At 52.5% G+C, this 17146-nt stretch overlaps 1 protein-coding gene across 3 annotated transcripts in view; it reads right to left on the bottom strand.

Annotated features, from left to right (window-relative positions):
* Positions 1-17146, bottom strand: part of frmd6 (FERM domain containing 6) — a 191918-nt gene that overhangs the window by 100795 nt on the left and 73977 nt on the right. For all 3 annotated transcript variants that reach the window (XM_072489767.1, XM_072489765.1, XM_072489766.1), the window contains one exon: positions 963-1228. In XM_072489767.1, the coding sequence (XP_072345868.1) occupies positions 963-1061 (99 nt within the window). In that variant the 5' untranslated portion in view covers positions 1062-1228. The remainder of the gene's footprint in view (positions 1-962; positions 1229-17146) is intronic.

Consider the following 17146-nt stretch of genomic DNA (forward strand, 5'->3'; position numbering starts at 1 on the left):
GACGTAATGGGGTTCCCGCCATGCAAGTTTAATATTAACGGGCTTCCCCACTCTATTATCCCCCCCCCCCCCCATTTTAGGATTCCTCGCCACGCCCAACAGCTTTTGTAAAACGTGAACTTGGTGAACCGTCCCTGCCCCAGGGGGGGGGGGGGGGGGGGGGTTGTTCCCATATCCATCGGGGAGATCCTTTTTTTTTAAGATTGGGATGCCCTTTAAAAATGTCAAAAAGCTGGCAGCACAGCCAACAGGCTGCACACTTCTTTTTCCACCCAAGACAACACTTTGAAAAACCCCAGAAAATTCTGCACAATGTGTTTTGGTAATGTATATTTGGACTCAGCTTGCACATTAAAGTCTTCACAAAGTAAGCTTTGACTTCAGCTATGTAAACATCAAATGGAGGGGAACGGCATTTTAAAGATAGAGAGATAAATAATTTGCAGGCCTAGTTACTTCACCTGCAGTCGTGTACTCCCCAGTAACTTATTCAAGAATCAGGTTGGAAGGTAAATAGAAAGGATTCCCACCAACACTTCTTGCTCGGCAATGATACATGGTTATAAAAAGGAACTAAACAAAACTTCTTTGCTAAACAGGAAGTCAAATGGCAGTTAGACCACTTCATAATTTTTCACTGTAAACCTCAACTTTCTGATTGCTATGTTACCTGTCATATTATATCCATGTCTGTCACTTGAACATCAGTAGTTATATTTTAGATATTGAACGTATTTAAAAGTAAATTCAATCATGCACCAAATCGCAGCTTGGAATAAATAACTCAGTTTTATTTTGATGGCATTTCAGAATATAAATAAGAATAGGCCAAATAAAAATCGGAGAACTACACCATGTGCTGACAATATTGTGAAGGCACCATTTTTAATGTTGAAGAAACATGTCAAAAAGTGAAGTTAATCATTTAAGGATCAATGGAAAGATAAATGGGCAAGACCTACATTCACAATAATGTTGAGAGCTTCATCATTGGGAAGGAAGACACAAACACTCCGGCGGTCCTGCATCACTTTGTTGTTCTGAAAGGTGAACTTGCTCATCACGATCAAGTTAGGCTGTCGGATGTTTCTCCCAGGTACCCCAGGGTTCTTTCAAATTACAAGTCGGAGCATTGAGCTGTCGCGAGCTACAGTAATATGCAAATCCTCTTCATCACAGACTGTCGAGAGGGAGGGCAGCTCTGGATGTGTCATAACACTCACTGCAGCTAGAAAGGAGGGAAAGGTGGTATGTTAGAATCAGATGAAGGAAGCCAGTCAAACGGCACTGTAATTAGAATATTTCTCGGGCAAGTTTAGGCACAACTGTTGACTTAAATGCAAAGGTGAATTAACCAACAGCTGAGGCTTGCACGCTCACATTCATCTTTTTAAGACTAGTCTTAAAAATAATTACACATGTAGGACAAAAACCATTACACTATTGATATGCAAGCTTGCTTTAATAAATCATCAGAAAATTGAATTATGTTTGAATCTAAAACTTTCCTGATGTTGAAGGAAATGTTTTGGACCTCCTTAGAGAATGGCATATGAACAAAGCGTGTAGGAGCAAAGGTTTCTCAAAGGTACTTGGATCAAATGAATTGATTTCCCTGGAGGGGAAAAAGTCTTCACAAAACCTCACAGCTGCCTTGAGACAAATGTTTTCAAAGAGTAAACATTTAAAAAGAATTTCCCAGTCAGCAAACTCAGCATTTAAAAGGCACGGAACTTAAGATTGGGGTACTGACGTTTGAAAAAAAAATTTGTGTTCGCAGACCTGAAATTGAACACAATGCACTAGAACGAGAAACTGGCCCTTTAGAATTACCTTAGAGCAAAAAGATTCACGTTTAACAAGGTTCATGAATTTCATGCAAAATATAAGAAAATTGTTATATTTTCACCAGGTCACACAGTACAGGAATCACAGGAAAATGAGCATTTTATCAAATGGATTTTGTATTAATGAAGGAAGATTCAACTAGTTAAATAATAGGAAAAATCAGTCAACCTATTAAATCATTATAACCCTGACCCAAGCTGACACATCTTTGAGAAGTTTGCTGCAAATGCAAGCACATAGTAAAGCAGATGCATTAATTAATTCTTTTATGCCAATTTTATTAAATGCTAAGGTGTAGTGATCCAAATGTTAAAAGGCAAAACTTTATCACAACTTTATGACAACGCCTCGATTTTTAAAAGGCAAAACTCCAACTACAACACTAATGCAAGAAACTGGCCAAACAACTGATAGCATTTAATATCCGTGGCATTTGGCAAGGATTTAAAATGCCCCAAAAATGCCTGTTAATATGATTGTAAAATGATAATAGTACAATTTAAACAATTTGTCGCATTAACCCAATATGAATCACATGCAAGAGATAACCAATAGGAATTTGTTACAGCCTTGTAACTCCGATGAAAATGTCTTACAAGAGCACAATTATACTGTGGAAAAATGTGTCGAAACTGTCTGCAATGTTCTGATACAGCCTGAAACACTCTCATCTACCATGTTATGATGTGGAGATGCCAGCGTTGGAACCAACCATCAGACTCACCATGGACTACTCTCCAAAATCAGTTGCATTCTTGGACACACTCGTCTCCATCAAGGACGGTCACCTCAGCACTTCGCTTTACCGCAAACCCACGGATAACTTCACTATGCTCCACTTCTCCAGCTTCCACCCTAAACACATTAAAGAAGCCATCCCCTATGGACAAGCTCTCCGTATACACAGGAACTGCTCAGACGAGGAGGAGCGTAACAGACATCTACAGTTGAAAGATGCCCTCGTACGAACGGGATATGGCACTCGACTCATCGATCGACAGTTCCAACGCGCCACAGCGAAAAACCGCACCGACCTCCTCAGAAGACAAACATGGGACGCAACCGACAGAACACCCTTCGTCGTCCAGTACTTCCCCGGAGCAGAGAAACTACTTCATCTTCTTCACAGCCTTCAACACGTCATTGATGACGATGAACCCTTGCCAAGGTCATCCCCACACCCCCAGTACTTGCCTTCAAACAACCACGCAACCTCAAACAAACCATTGTTTGCAGCAAACTACCCAGTCTTCAGAACAATGACCACGACACCACACAACCCTGCCATGGCAATCTCTGCAAGACGTGTCAGATCATCGACATGGTACCACTATTACACGTGAGAACACCACCCACCAGGTACGCGGTACATACTCGTGCGACTCGGCCAACGTCGTCTACCTCATACACTGCAGGAAAGGATGTCCCGAAGCGTGGTATATTGGCGAGACCATGCAGACGCTGCGACAACGAATGAACGGACATCGCGCGACAATCACCAGGCAGGAATGTTCCCTTCCAGTCGGGGAACACTTCAGCAGTCAAGGGCATTCAGCCTCTGATCTCCGGGTAAGCGTTCTCCAAAGCGGCCTTCAGGACGCGCAACAACGCAGAATCGCCGAGCAGAAACTTATAGCCAAGTTCCGCACACGAGTGCGGCCTCAACCGGGACCTGGGATTCATGTTGCATTACATTCATCCCCCACCATCTGGCCTGCGAAATCCTACCAACTGTCCTGGCTTGACACAATTCACACCTCTTTAACCTGGGCTTACCCCATCTCTGGATCTGTAAAGATTTAATCACCTGCTAATAGGACGATAGGGACGATAGGGACATTTAAGGGGCATCTTGACAAATATATGAATAGGATGGGAATAGAAGGATACGGACCCAGGAAGTGTAGAAGATTGTAGTTTAGTCGGGCAGTATGGTCGGCGCGGGCTTGGAGGGCCGAAGGGCCTGTTCCTGTGCTGTACATTTCTTTGTTCTTTGTTTGTTCTTTGTAATGCTCGCATTCCAAGCATGGTCTGGCATCTTTGAATTTGTCTATATATATGTTTCTGGAACATACCTCTTCATTCACCTGAGGAAGGAGCAGCGCTCCGAAAGCTAGTGACATCGAAACAAACCTGTTGGACTTTAACCTGGTGTTGGAAGACTTCGTGCTACCATGTTATGGCAGTGAATGTTATTTGCAAGGCCGTGAACTTGGAAACCCTTCTGAAGCTGGAAGAAACAGTCACTCTTTTACAAAGTTCACAAACTGGAAGTTTGCAATAACATACGAGGGGAGGATAATCCCTTCAGCTCTAATTTTCATTTACAAAAGGTGACCGCCTGCACATTTATTTTAGCACACATGACTCTGCTGACTCACACAATGCAGCACCACGCCATACACTGCAATCCCATTTCACGCTATAGGTTGGGAAAGACAACTGATAACAGGACTGGCTCTACCAGTCCGACTAAGATAGAAACTGTAACTTAGAAAAAAATAATTGCTGAATGCAGGGATTGCATTACCGTAATATTGGAGTTAAACCTCACAGCTGTTTAGAAATCCTAATTTTAAGATTTGCATTTTGACCAAAGCAATGGTTCTTTGGTGTATAAAATACATATTTAGATTCAGACAATATTAGTAGAGATTTTAGTGGACAACAATTCATCATTTTAAAGTCAGTGGAAGTTAAGTCTCTCCCGTGCACACATTTTATAGAGTAGGCACTAAATTAATGTGCTTTCTTAAAACCTGTGAGCTTGCTGAAGGTGATAAGTGATGTTTCTGCATTTATAAATCCAAATTATCCCAATTTTGCTTAAATGGGTTGCATTATCAGCTGCATCGTGCAAGTGGAACAAGACTCAGCCAGGGCAACCAGATTCAAGGAGTGTTATCAATTTTAATGAAGAACATTACAGCAGAGTCAGATGTGATACACTAACTGTCACATTCTGTACAGATGCATGTCCTAAAGATAACTGTAAGTTTAACAGTATTTGCCAATCATATCTTGTCATCTGTTCTCAAAATGATTAGTTGGAGAACTTAAGAACAAACACTTTGACATCACAAAGTTATATTGCCATGACATTATAAAAAGGGAGCAGTGCCCTCAAGCACAACTTACTCATATATTGTGAAATTCACCAAGTCACGACAGGAGGATCGTTACCTAAAATATAGTTTTCAGAGTGTCTGTTAATAGTTTTCAAATATAAACCAAGTTCTGCCCATCTGTCCTTGCAAATTACCACTGTATCTCCACCCTTTCTTTCTTTCTCTCCATAGTTCTTGAATGCGCTTCTCACCTCCCAAATACATGCCCATCTTTCGCAGAACTCCAAGTATGAATCCCCCCCAATCAGATTTCGGTCCCTTCCTCAGTAGCAAAACGGTCCTTCTCAAAGTCACAAATAACATCCAGTGTGACTGTGCCAAAAGCAACCTTTCCCTCTTTGTGCTTCTCGACCTGTCTGCAGCCATTGACAACCGTTGATTACACCACCCTCCTCCAACGCCTCGCTACTGTTGTTTGGCTGGATGGGACTGCACTTGCCTAGTTCTAGCCTAGTTCTGTCCTTCTCTATTTAATTGTATCTGAAGAATTATCATCAATAGCTTTGCTTTTCATTCCTGCACAGTTACCTCTGGTGTCCTCCCAAGGATCTATCCTGCATCTCTTCCTATTTCCCTTGGAGACATCATCCAAAAACACAACATCAGACTGTATACACTGGCAACACCCAACTCTATCTCACCAGCACTTCTCTCAAGCCCTCCCTGTTTCTAAACTGCCAGGCTGCTTATCCAACATCCAGTACTGGATGAGCAGTAATTTCCTCCCATGGAGAAGAGACTGAATCGATTGTCTTCAGCGCTTGCCACAAACCCTGCTCCCTCGCCACCAACTTCAGCCCTCATCCTGGCAACTCTCTGATGCTGAACCTTATCCCAGATCCCAGTGTCCTTTTAACTTTAAGATGAGCTTTCAACCACATACCCTTGCCAGCACCAGGGTCACCTATTTCCACCTCTGTAACATTTCCCGACTCCGACCTACTTCAGTTATTATGCTGCTGAAACCCTCATTCTGGCCTTTGCTATCTCCAGACACGACTGCACATTCCTGACTGACCTCATACATTCTACCCTCCGTAACATGAACTCATCCAACACCCTGCTGCCCATGTTCTAACTTGCACCAAATGCCATTCACCCATCAAACCTATACTTGTTCATTTACACTGCCTCCCGATTTTTTAAATGCTCAACCAGGTGATCAAATCCCTCCTGGCTTCCCCATTCCTCTCAATCTCTGAATTCTCCTCCAGCCTCTCAATCTTCAGATATCTGTAATATTGTATTCCGTTTTCTTACACCATTCTTGACGTTAATCATGGTAACATTGGTGGTCGCACTTTCAGCTGCCTAAGCTCCCTCCCTAAACCTCACCATCTCGCTTTCCTCCTTGAAAACACTCCTTAAAAACTACTGGCGCGATTCTCCAAAATGGAGATTAAGTGTTCGCGCCGTCGTGAACGCCGTCGCGTTTCACGAAGGCGCGAACAGGGCCCGGGCACGACCTATTCTGGCCCCCACAGGGGGCCAGCATGGCGCTGGAGCGGTTTACACCCCTCCAGCGTCTTTACGCGGAGCCCATGTCAACCCGTGCATGCGCAGTTGGGGCAGCCCAATCCTGCGCATGCGCAGTTGGGCCGCGCCATCCTGCATATGCGCGGAGAACTTCTTACGCGCGCCAGCCCCTCACCAACATGGCGCCGATATTCTGGGGCCGCGCGCGGAAGGAGGTAGGCCCGGGTTTGGGGGGGGGGGGTGGTGGGGGGAGAGGCCGGCCCGCCGATCGCTGGGCCCCGATCGTGGGCCAGACCCCATCGGAGGACACCCCGGTGAAGGAGCCCCCGCATCCCACCCCCACCCCACCCCCATCCCCAGCGTTCCTGCCGGCAGCGACCAGGGGTGGACGGCGCCGGCGGGAACCTGTCGCGTCGTAGCGGCCACTCGGACAATCCGGGCCTGAGAATCACCATTCGCCGGTTCTCCGAGCGGTCCAGTGCGAATCGCACGGCACTGGTTTCCGCGGGGGTGGGAGAATCGTGTGCGGGGGTCGGAGCGGCGTGGCGCGATTCGCGCGGCGCCCCGGCAATTCTCCCACCCGGCGTGTGGGGGGGGGGGGGGGGGGCGGAAATCGCGCCCAGCTTCTTTGAGCAACCTTTTGGTAATTACTTCTGTGGTTCAGTGATATATTTTATTTACAATGTTTCTGTGAGGTGTTTTCAGATTTTTTTATTACATTATAGGGCGCAATGTAAACACAAGTTGTTGCTGGGAATGGCTTGTAAAAGCACACATTCCTCTCCTGTGCATCATTGTGTGGCACCTGCATAACTAACACTTTCCTTTTACTACAACATCATCAATTCACATGCACTTAATGATCAAGACCATTTCCACCAAGACCATTCCCAATCTTCCAATATTATGAAATCCAAATTGGAGAATCACCAGAAACATTCATTGGCAATGTCTGAAAATGAACAGCTTGGTGAAATTTCATAAGGGCGAATGATCCATGCAATAGTTAAGTCCAGGGGCAAGATTTCCAGCCGTTCCCACTGATGGTGACCCCCCTCCCGCGGGTTCAGCGGTGGCGGAACATGTAAACAACGGGAAACCCCCTTGACAGTGGCGGGACCAGAAGATCCCACCGCCGGCCACCTCTGCCTCCACAAAACACACTGCGGGAGTCTTAAACCAGGACATTTATTCCCAGTCGGGAATCCAGCAAAACACTCATGGATAAAACCAAAACAGAAAATACTGAACAATCTCACCAGGTCTGACAGCACCTGTGGAGAGAGGAGGGAGCTAACGGTTCAAGTCTGGATGACTCTTGTCAAAGCTGACCAACTCATGAATAAAAGTTGGTGTAATGATAATGTGTTACACCCCAATTGTCCTTGCTGTGCCTTAAAAATGCCTAATATGACTAAACTCCCACCTATTAACGATGCATGGGCAAAATTCCAGTCCTTCCATTAACTAAATATATATTCTGCATGCAGAACGTCACCAGTCTATATTTTCATGACTTGAGGAGGCGGTGGCATAGTGGTACTGTCGCTGGTCTAGTAATCCAGAGACCCAGAGTCATGCTGTGGGGACCTGGGATCGAATCCAGGGCAGATAAAAATTCAATAAAAATATGGAATCATGAATCCATTGTAGATTGTCGTAAAAACCCATCTGGTACACTAATGTCCTTTAGAGAAGGAAATCGGTTGTCCTTACCTGGTCTGGCCTACATGTGACTCCAGACCCACAGCAATGTGATTGACTCTGAAATGCTCTCAAGGATGGGCAATAAATGCTGGACCAGCCAGTGATGCCAACATCACATGAACAAATAACAAACACAATTAGCAGGCTGTCTAGTACAGGCAGTTTGGATAGTCTTATGGGGCGAAATTCTCCGTTATCGGCGGAAACTCCGCCGATCGGCGCAAAAAACGGCGCAAATCCCACTTGCGTCACGTCATAAAAATGGGCCGATAGTCTGCGGCCCGAAATGGGCTAGCAGCGACGTAACGGGATCCGCGCTTGCGCAGTGGTTCACGCCGTGCAGCGTCATACGCGCTGCACGGCGTGACGGCTCATAAGGCCGCGCAGCTCCCCCCCCCACCCGACCGGAACAGCCGACCGCAACACCCGACTTGATGGCTGGCCGTCGCTCAGCCCCGAGGTTCGAGTCACGCGATGTGGAGGCGCTCCTGGATGCGGTGGAGCAGAGGAGGGACGCCCTGTATCCCGGGCACGGCCGCAGAGTTGCCCCACGCCACAGCCGGCGTCTGTGGAGGGAGGTGGCAGAGGCCGTCACCGCTGTGGCCCTGACACCACGGACAGGCACCCAGTGCCACAAGAAGGTGAACGACCTCGTCAGAGCAGGCAGGGTGAGCGTCCCCCATATCCCCCATATCCCCTCTCCCCCAAATCCCCCCCTCCCCCATATCCCCCATATCCCCCCTCCCCCATATCCCCCATATTCCCCCCTCCCCCATATCCCCCCCTCCCCCATATCCCCCATATTCCCCCCTCCCCCATATCCCCATATCCCCCCTCCCCCATATCCCCCCTCCCCCATATCCCCCCCTCCCACATATCCACCCTCCCCCATATCCCCCCTCCCCCATATCCCCCATATCCCCCCTCCCCCATATCCCCCCCTCCCCCATATCCCCCCCTCCCCCATATTCCCCCCTCCCCCATATCCCCCCTCCCCCATATCCCCCCTCCCCCATATCCCCCATATCCCCCCTCCCCCATATCCCCCCTCCCACATATCCCCCATATCCCCCCTCCCCCATATCCCCCATATCCCCCCTCCCCCATATCCCCCCTCCCCCATATCCCCCATATCCCCAAGTGAATCCAGCCCTAACCTTAACCTCTGCAATGCACGCGCAACCGATGGCGTGCATTCATATACCTGCCTAACACTGTTGCCTTTTACCCCTGCCACCACCCCCCCCCCCCCCCCCCCCCAGGAGAAGCGCGCACACAACAATAGGGAGCATGTGAGGACTGGAGGAGGGCCCGCTGATGAGAGGCCACTGACCGTACACGAGGAAAGGGCCCTGGAACTGGCTGGCGGACCTGACGACCGGGAGGTTGCTGATGCAGAGGTCGGGGCCCCACGAGCAAGTGAGCCACCAACAGCCCGTCCCCATATCCCCCCTCCCCTATATCCCCCTCTCCCGTATCACCTGATCACTGCCTGATGTCTAACCATGCATGCTTCATTGTGTATCGCAGGACCAAACGTCCAGGCACCCATCCCCGCAGATGCAGACCGCCCGCAGGATGCCCCTCGGAGACCACGGGAGACGGAGAGACCCGAACCCTCCAGCATGCGACGCCCGCAGGATGCCCCTCGGAGACCACGGGAGACGGAGAGACCTGGAGCAACAGGGAGACGACACCCCCGTCACGTGCGGGAGCGACCACCCAGCGATGAGGGGGGCAGCCACAGGCCCCCGTCACATCCGAGCCAGGACACCACTACCCAGGACACCACTATCCAGGACACCCCTACCCGGGACACCACTACCCAGGACACCCCTACCCGGGACAGCACTACCCGGGACAGCACTACCCAGGACACCCCTACCCGGGAAGACGAAATACCGGACAGTGACTCAGAGTGGATGGGTGGAGACGAACCCCCACCCCAAAGTGCCATGGACTCAGAGTGGGACGAAGAGCACGACACAACGCCACTGCTGTCACCAACACCCTCCACCATCGCAGAAACACTCACCACGGTTGGGCACTTTAGTGATGAGGCGTCTGGTACACTCACTGGTGCGCACAACACAGCCGTCCCGGTACAGCAGGTGGAGGTAGGAGCAGCAGAGGGACCGGGCGGTCGGAGGGCAGCCCAGGCCAAGCGAACATCTGCCGCCCAGATGGATCCCGGGTTCCTGCAGTTACCACACCCACACATAGATCCGATGCAACCACCGACACGGAGACGAGCGAATAGGGTGACGGGTGGCTTGCGGCGGCTGCGGTCGCAGGTGGAGGAGTCCACCCGCGTCCAGGAGCTGGGAGTGGTCCCGGTCATGCGTGCCACCCAGGCTGACACCGCACGGGTGGCGTCCGCGGTGGAGGCAATGGGTGCGACGGTGTCAGACATGGGGAACGGTTTGCGAGGCCTGGGGCCTTCCGTGCAGGCGGCGTCTGTGGCCCAGGAAATGGCTGCCCTCTCACAGGAGGCCATGAGCCAGTGCCAGCGCCAGATGGCAGAGGCGCTCAACGCCATAGCCCAGTCTCAGCAGGCCATGGCCCAGTCTCAGCAGGCCATAGCCCAGTCTCTGCAGGCCATGGCCCAGTCTCTGCAGGCCATGGCCCAGTCTCAGCAGGCCATCGCTGAGGGCATCGGCGCCAGTGGCCATGTGCGAGCTGGCGTCGCACTGTCGCAGACAGGGTTCGACAACCCCCTGGGCTCCATGGCTGCAAACCTGCAGACCCCTGTCGATACCAGCACGGGCCTCCAGGACTGGCAGCGCCAGATGTCGGGGGCGCGTCGGATGGCCAGTCCGTTCGCATCCCCCACCCATGTAGAGGCCTGGGGGCCATCGGGCACCCCGAGGGAGGAGGAGGTGGTGTGGTCCATCCCGGCTCCCTCTGTAGGGGAGGTCCCGGTACACCGCGACACCTCGGACTCCCCCCCTTCCGTCCCAGGTGCATCGGGTGGGCAACGGGCAGGACAGGCTGGCAGCTCGCCATCCCAGTCGCCCGGGCCGCAGCCTGGCCCATCTAGGCCAGGACGCCCCAGGAAACGGCCGCCAAAGGGATCCAGTGTCAGAGGGCAGGAATCACAGGAGTCCACCTCCAGTTCTGCTGTACCGTCTGGGGAACCACGTAGACGTAGTCAAAGGGCCCGTAAGGCCAAACAATTAGACACTGAGTAAGTTGGCACGGGTGCAGGGCACAGATGAGTTTTAGGCGCTAGGGCACGTGCATGAACTCCTTTGGTTATTAAAGTCAATGTTACACCTACCGAAGCTGCCTTTATGCTCTGTCCAAAGTGTGCGGGGGTGTCATGTACGTTGAGCGCAAGTGTGTGTGTGAGGGGTGGTCTTACCTCAGCCCCAGGTGAGTCTGCCCCCTTCCCCCTGGGCCGCCATCAACATCCCCCGGGCAGAGGACGGGACCGTGCGCTGCAGTATCACAGCCGCATGCAGGGATGGTCCGGGTGGATGGTGGTACTGTGGCCATGGGTCAGACATAGTCCAACGATGTAGAGCCAGGAGCTCATCGGAGGCGGGCTGTCATCATTCTCCATGGCCTGCGATAGACACGCGTCCACCCGCAACTGGGTGAGCCCGGCCCGTTGTGCCGCCGGTGGATCGGCAATTGGGAGTGGGGGGGTGGTGTGCATGCGGGTGGGGTGTGTGGGGTTGGGGAGGGGGGTGATGGTGCTGGGTGGATGGATGGGTGGGGGGTGTGGGTGGTCGGCTGTTGTCATGGTGTGCGGTCTGTGGCCATACTACCCGATTCCCACGCCCATCTAGTCAGTGAAGCGGGCGTCTATCAGTCTGTCCCGTGCCCGCTGGGCCAGCCGGTAACGGTGGACAGCCACCCGTCTGTGTCTACCCCGTCTGCCCTGACCATTGCCCCCATCCCCCTCATCTGGGGAGGACTGGGCCTCTTCCTGCTGCTCCTCCACTCCGCCCTCCTCTGCCTGCGGCACATCGCCCCTCTGCTGGGCTATGTTGTGCAGGACGCAGCACACCACAATGATGCGGCCGACCCCTATCTGACCGATACTGGAGGGCGCCCCCAGAGAGGTCCAGGCACCTGAAACGCATCTTCAGCACGCCAAAGCACCTCTCGATCACTCCCCTTGTCGCTACATGGGCATCATTGTAGCGGTTCTCCGCCTCATTGCGTGGCCTCCGTATAGGCGTCATCAGCCACGATCGCAATGGGTAGCCCCTGTCGCCCAGCAACCAGCCCCTCAGCCGGGGATGGCGTCCCTCGTACATGCCGGGGATGGATGACCGCGACAACACGAATGAGTCGTGTACACTGCCTGGGTAACGGGCGCAGACGTGCAGGATCATCATGCGGTGGTCGCAGACCACCTGTACGTTCATCGAATAGGTCCCCTTCCTATTAGTGAACACGGCCCTGTTATCTGCAGGTGGCCGCACGGCGACGTGCATCCCATCGATCGCGCCCTGGACCATGGGGAACCCGGCAATGGCAGAGAAGCCCACGGCCCGGGCATCTTGGCTGGCCCGGTCCACGGGGAAGCGGATGTAGCGGTGCGCCATGGCATAAAGGGCATCTGTCACTGCCCGGATGCACCGATGCACCGATGTCTGCGATATGCCGGACAGGTCCCCACTCGTGCCTGGAATGACCCCGTTGCATAAAAGTTCAGGGCCACCGTAACCTTGACGGACACGGGGAGAGGGTGTCCCCCGCCAGTGCCACGCGGTGACAGGTGTGCCAGCAGGTGGCAGATGTGTGCCACGGTTTCCCGGCTCATCCGGAGTCTCCTCCTGCATTCCCGGTCCGTGAGGTCCTGGTATGACTGCCGGGGCCGGTACACACGGGGCGCCCTCGGGTGCCTCCGTTGCCGTGGGGCCGCGACGTCCTCCTCCCCCTCCTCGTCCTGTCGGTCAGGTGTCCCTCCAGCCTGGGCGGCTGCCGCCTGCCCCTCTGCGGCAGCCTGCGCCGCCTCTCTGGCACGCTCCTCCTCCTCCTCCTCCTCCTCCTCCTCCTCATCAGGGCAACATAGACATGAGCTGGCTGCCACCACGGCGGCCAACATCGCTGGATGATCTGAAAAACATGACGACCTGGTGGGGGGGAGGGGAACGACGACATGTCATCATTGCCCATATCCCCTCCTCCCCCCAGCCAGGTGGCATGGACCGCATGGGTCCCAACTGTTGGAGGCTGGCACCTGGCCAGGTGGACCAACTCATTTGCCCTCCCATCACCCACCCCGGCACGGACCCCCCCCGCCCCAACCTCCACCCCAGCACGGACCCCCCCCCAACCTCCACCCCGGCACGGACCCCCTCCCCAACCCCCAACCTCCACCCCAGCACGGACCCCCCCCCCCCAACCTCCACCCCGGCACGGACCCCCTCCACAACCCCCAACCTCCACCCCGGCACGGACCCCCTCCACACCCCCCAACCTCCACCCCCGGCACGGACCCCCTCCCACAACCCTCCACCCCGGCACGGACCCCCTCCACAACCCCCAACCTCCACCCCAGCACGGACCCCCCCCCCCCCCAACCTCACCCGGCACGGACCCCCTCCACAACCCCCAACCTCCAACCCCGGCACGGACCCCCTCCACAACCCCCAACCTCCACCCGGCACGGACCCCCTCCACAACCCCCAACCTCCACCCCGGCACGGACCCCCTCCCCAACCCCCAACCTCCACCCCAGCACGGACCCCCCCCCCCAACCTCCACCCCGGCACGGACCCCCTCCACAACCCCCAACCTCCACCCCGGCACGGACCCCTCCACAACCTCCACCCCGCACGGACCCCCTCCCGGCACTCCCCCGGAGCCCAGCCTACTCTACCACCCCCCCCCCCCCCCCGCCGCACACACACACAAGCCGAGACACACCTCTTCTCAGGCAATCAGTCTGCGGCCACGCCATTTCCTGCCCAGAGCCAACCCCCCAGGCCGTCACTCACCTCCTCGCTGGTCGGCGTGAGCCTGGAGCACCGGGTCACGCCGATGAAAAGGAGGTTTGATTGACGTCGACGTGAACGGTCATCACGTCGACGGGACTTCGGCCCATCCGGAAGGGAGAATATCGGCAGGCCGAAAATCGGCTGCCTTGCGCAGGCCCGTGACATTCTCCGCGGCAGCGGCGCCATTAACGCCCCGCCGACTTTTCTCCCTTCGGAGACTTCGGCGGGGGCGGGGGCGGGATTCACGGCGGCCAACGGCCATTCTCCGACCCGGCGGGGGGTCGGAGAATGACGCCCAAGGTCTCCGAAATGAAACGTGAATGCAGATAGTTATATCTAATGCTGGTTCATTTAGGACTGGGATGAGGAGGAATTTCTTCTCTCAGAGGGTGGTAAATGTTTGGGATTCCCTACACCAGAGGACTGTGAATGCTCAGTTACTGAGTATGTTTAAGACAGAGATCGATTTCTTTCTAAATAGTAAAGTCATCAAGGGATGGCGTGGAAAAATAGCTTGCAGATAGAAGATCAGCCATTATTTGATAGAATGGTGGAAATGGCTCAAAGGGCCAAATGTCCTATTCCTGGTCCTATTTATGTTCCTACACTCAAGACAGTGGCATTGTAAGAAGCTGGCAAATTCTGGGAGACATTTTGGGCAATATGTTTGGTCGAGTGGTACATACACCTGAAAAAAGACAGGTTTGTCTCTCTGATCCTTAAATGTAAACATACAGAAAGGACAAGGTTACAATATTCAATGCAATGCTTTCTTAAAGATTATGGGCGCGATTTAACTGAAACAATGTCCCATAGAGAGCGTGTTTAGTCGCGTGTTTCTCTGCGCTTAAAATGCAGAGAAACACAATGCTATCAAATGTCACTGGGGTTAGCTTGGGGATCACAGCGGGGAATGAACATAGCCCTGCTTTCTGCCCTGAGGAGCCCCGCTCGCCATTTTTAAATAGTGTCCCGATCTTTGGATCCTCCCTCCTCATTCCAGTCCTAAATGGACCCGCATTAGATATAACTATCTGCATTCAGGAGACCGTAGGAATATCCAGACTGTCTGTACTAGACAGCCTGCTAATTTTGGCAGTATCACCTGGGCACCTTGGCAGTACCAGGCTGGCACTGCCAGGATGCCAGGCCAGCAGTGCCAGAATGCCCAGGTGGCACCAGAGTACCACAATGTCCAAAGGGCATGCACCTGGGGGCCTCCGATTCCCTGGGAGACCCCCACGAGTGCTGTCCCACCTGGCCCCTGTTTGTGGAGACCAGTACTGAACGGCGCTCGCCAAGGTCTCAGAGGCGCAGGGGATAGATTCCGACACTTCGGGTGCCTCAGGAATCTGCATAATACAGTGAGACTAGCTGTCTCGCTCTAATATGCTGATTTGCCAAAATGTGATGCCACCCACAATGGGTGGGATTCACATCGCATTAGGTGTCGAGAGGCGTTGTGAGCCGGGTAAATCCCAGGACTGGAGCCTTCCGGGTTCTAGCGGCCATGTTGCGCCACATCACACTGGCACGGCGTGGCCGTTCGATCATGCCCTGTAATTCCATGTTGTCCTCCTTATCCTCAGCACTGCTACACTGCAGTCAGTGTTTCAGGGATGTGGAAATGCAGGTTCTATTTGATAAAAGGTTTGAATCACAAACGGCCCATTTCATAAATAAACATGAGAGAAACTGAGAGTGGTAAGGAAATAATGGAAACTTAAAAAAAAACTATTTTTCTGAGTAATAACATTTCGGCAAGGCCAGACAAGGACTGTGTTAAGGAAAATCAAAGGAAACCAAAGCAGCTCATAAACAACCAGACCACTCAAATCAATTCTTCCTTTTGGAGACTGTTGAGGATTAGGGGAAAATGCAGATTGTACTCCGCAAGTAGCTACAGGAGAAAGGTCGATAAACGAGAAAATTTGTGTGGGACCAAGATGATTAAAATTGAACTCAAGGATAATTTGGTCCTTCAGAAGAATTATAAATACAATGGGCTTAAAAATACAGGGGGCCACTGCCCTGTCCAGGAGTTTCAAATAGGCTGGAATACAGACAAATCTCATCCCATCCTTCCACTGACACCAACAAGGAAATTTCAGCCAGGGGAGGCAGGATTGGAGTAGGAACGCTTTACGCCAAGCCAGGAAAGTGGGACCCATCTTCCCGGGCTAGTGTGCCAAATGAGATTGCGTACTGGCCTCCAGGTGGTTCAAAATTGGCTCCATTGGAGATGGGGCTCAGGACAGTGCCCTCCAAGGAACGATGCAAATTGCACATGGTAAGCTAATTAGCACAAGGTTTGTATCTTGGGAAAGGGGGCAGGGGTGCTGCCTGGGCAACAGCGCCCATTCCGCCAGATTATCCAGCTCAGTGGAGCCAGATTATCCAGCTCAGTGGAGCACATGTAGACACACTCCCAGCAGGACGTGCAACTGCCTGCCTCAGGAAAGTGAGGTGCCCTTCTACTGACCGTGAAAACTCCAACACAGTTTGCACTGGAGCGCACAATACAGTTGCACTGACTGTTCAGCAGGCTAACCAGAGGGCCTTAAAAGTCTTGGGATGGAATTTACCAGCTGTTCATGCCAGTGGGATAGTCCGAAGTCACCTGTGGATTGCCTCTCCCATTTTCCAGCCAGCTCCCTAAGAACCGGTTCATTTCCCATCTCACTGATCGGCGAGCTGGAGCAAGGAGCCCAATTTGCTTGGAGTTCAACAGCAACGTTTAACAAGAGCAGATTTTGGGGGCAGGGTAGGTGGATTGGCCACACTCAATTGCCCCTTAATTGGTAAAAATGAATTGGGTACACTAAATTTATTTTTTAAAAACTTATATTCCACTGTTCTGGTGACATAATCCCTATCATTTCATTACTTTCTTTAAATGGCTTTGCCAGATCCCCTGGATATTGAAAGTTGCAGGTCTCCTGTTATTCCTAGGTGTCATTGTAAATATCTCTTGTGCTCATCAACTTGATTCACTGTACACCGAAACATATTATGTTGACATATGTGCAA

The sequence above is a fragment of the Scyliorhinus torazame genome, chromosome 2 (genome assembly GCF_047496885.1).
Source record: "Scyliorhinus torazame isolate Kashiwa2021f chromosome 2, sScyTor2.1, whole genome shotgun sequence".
Taxonomy (NCBI): Eukaryota; Metazoa; Chordata; class Chondrichthyes; order Carcharhiniformes; family Scyliorhinidae; genus Scyliorhinus; species Scyliorhinus torazame.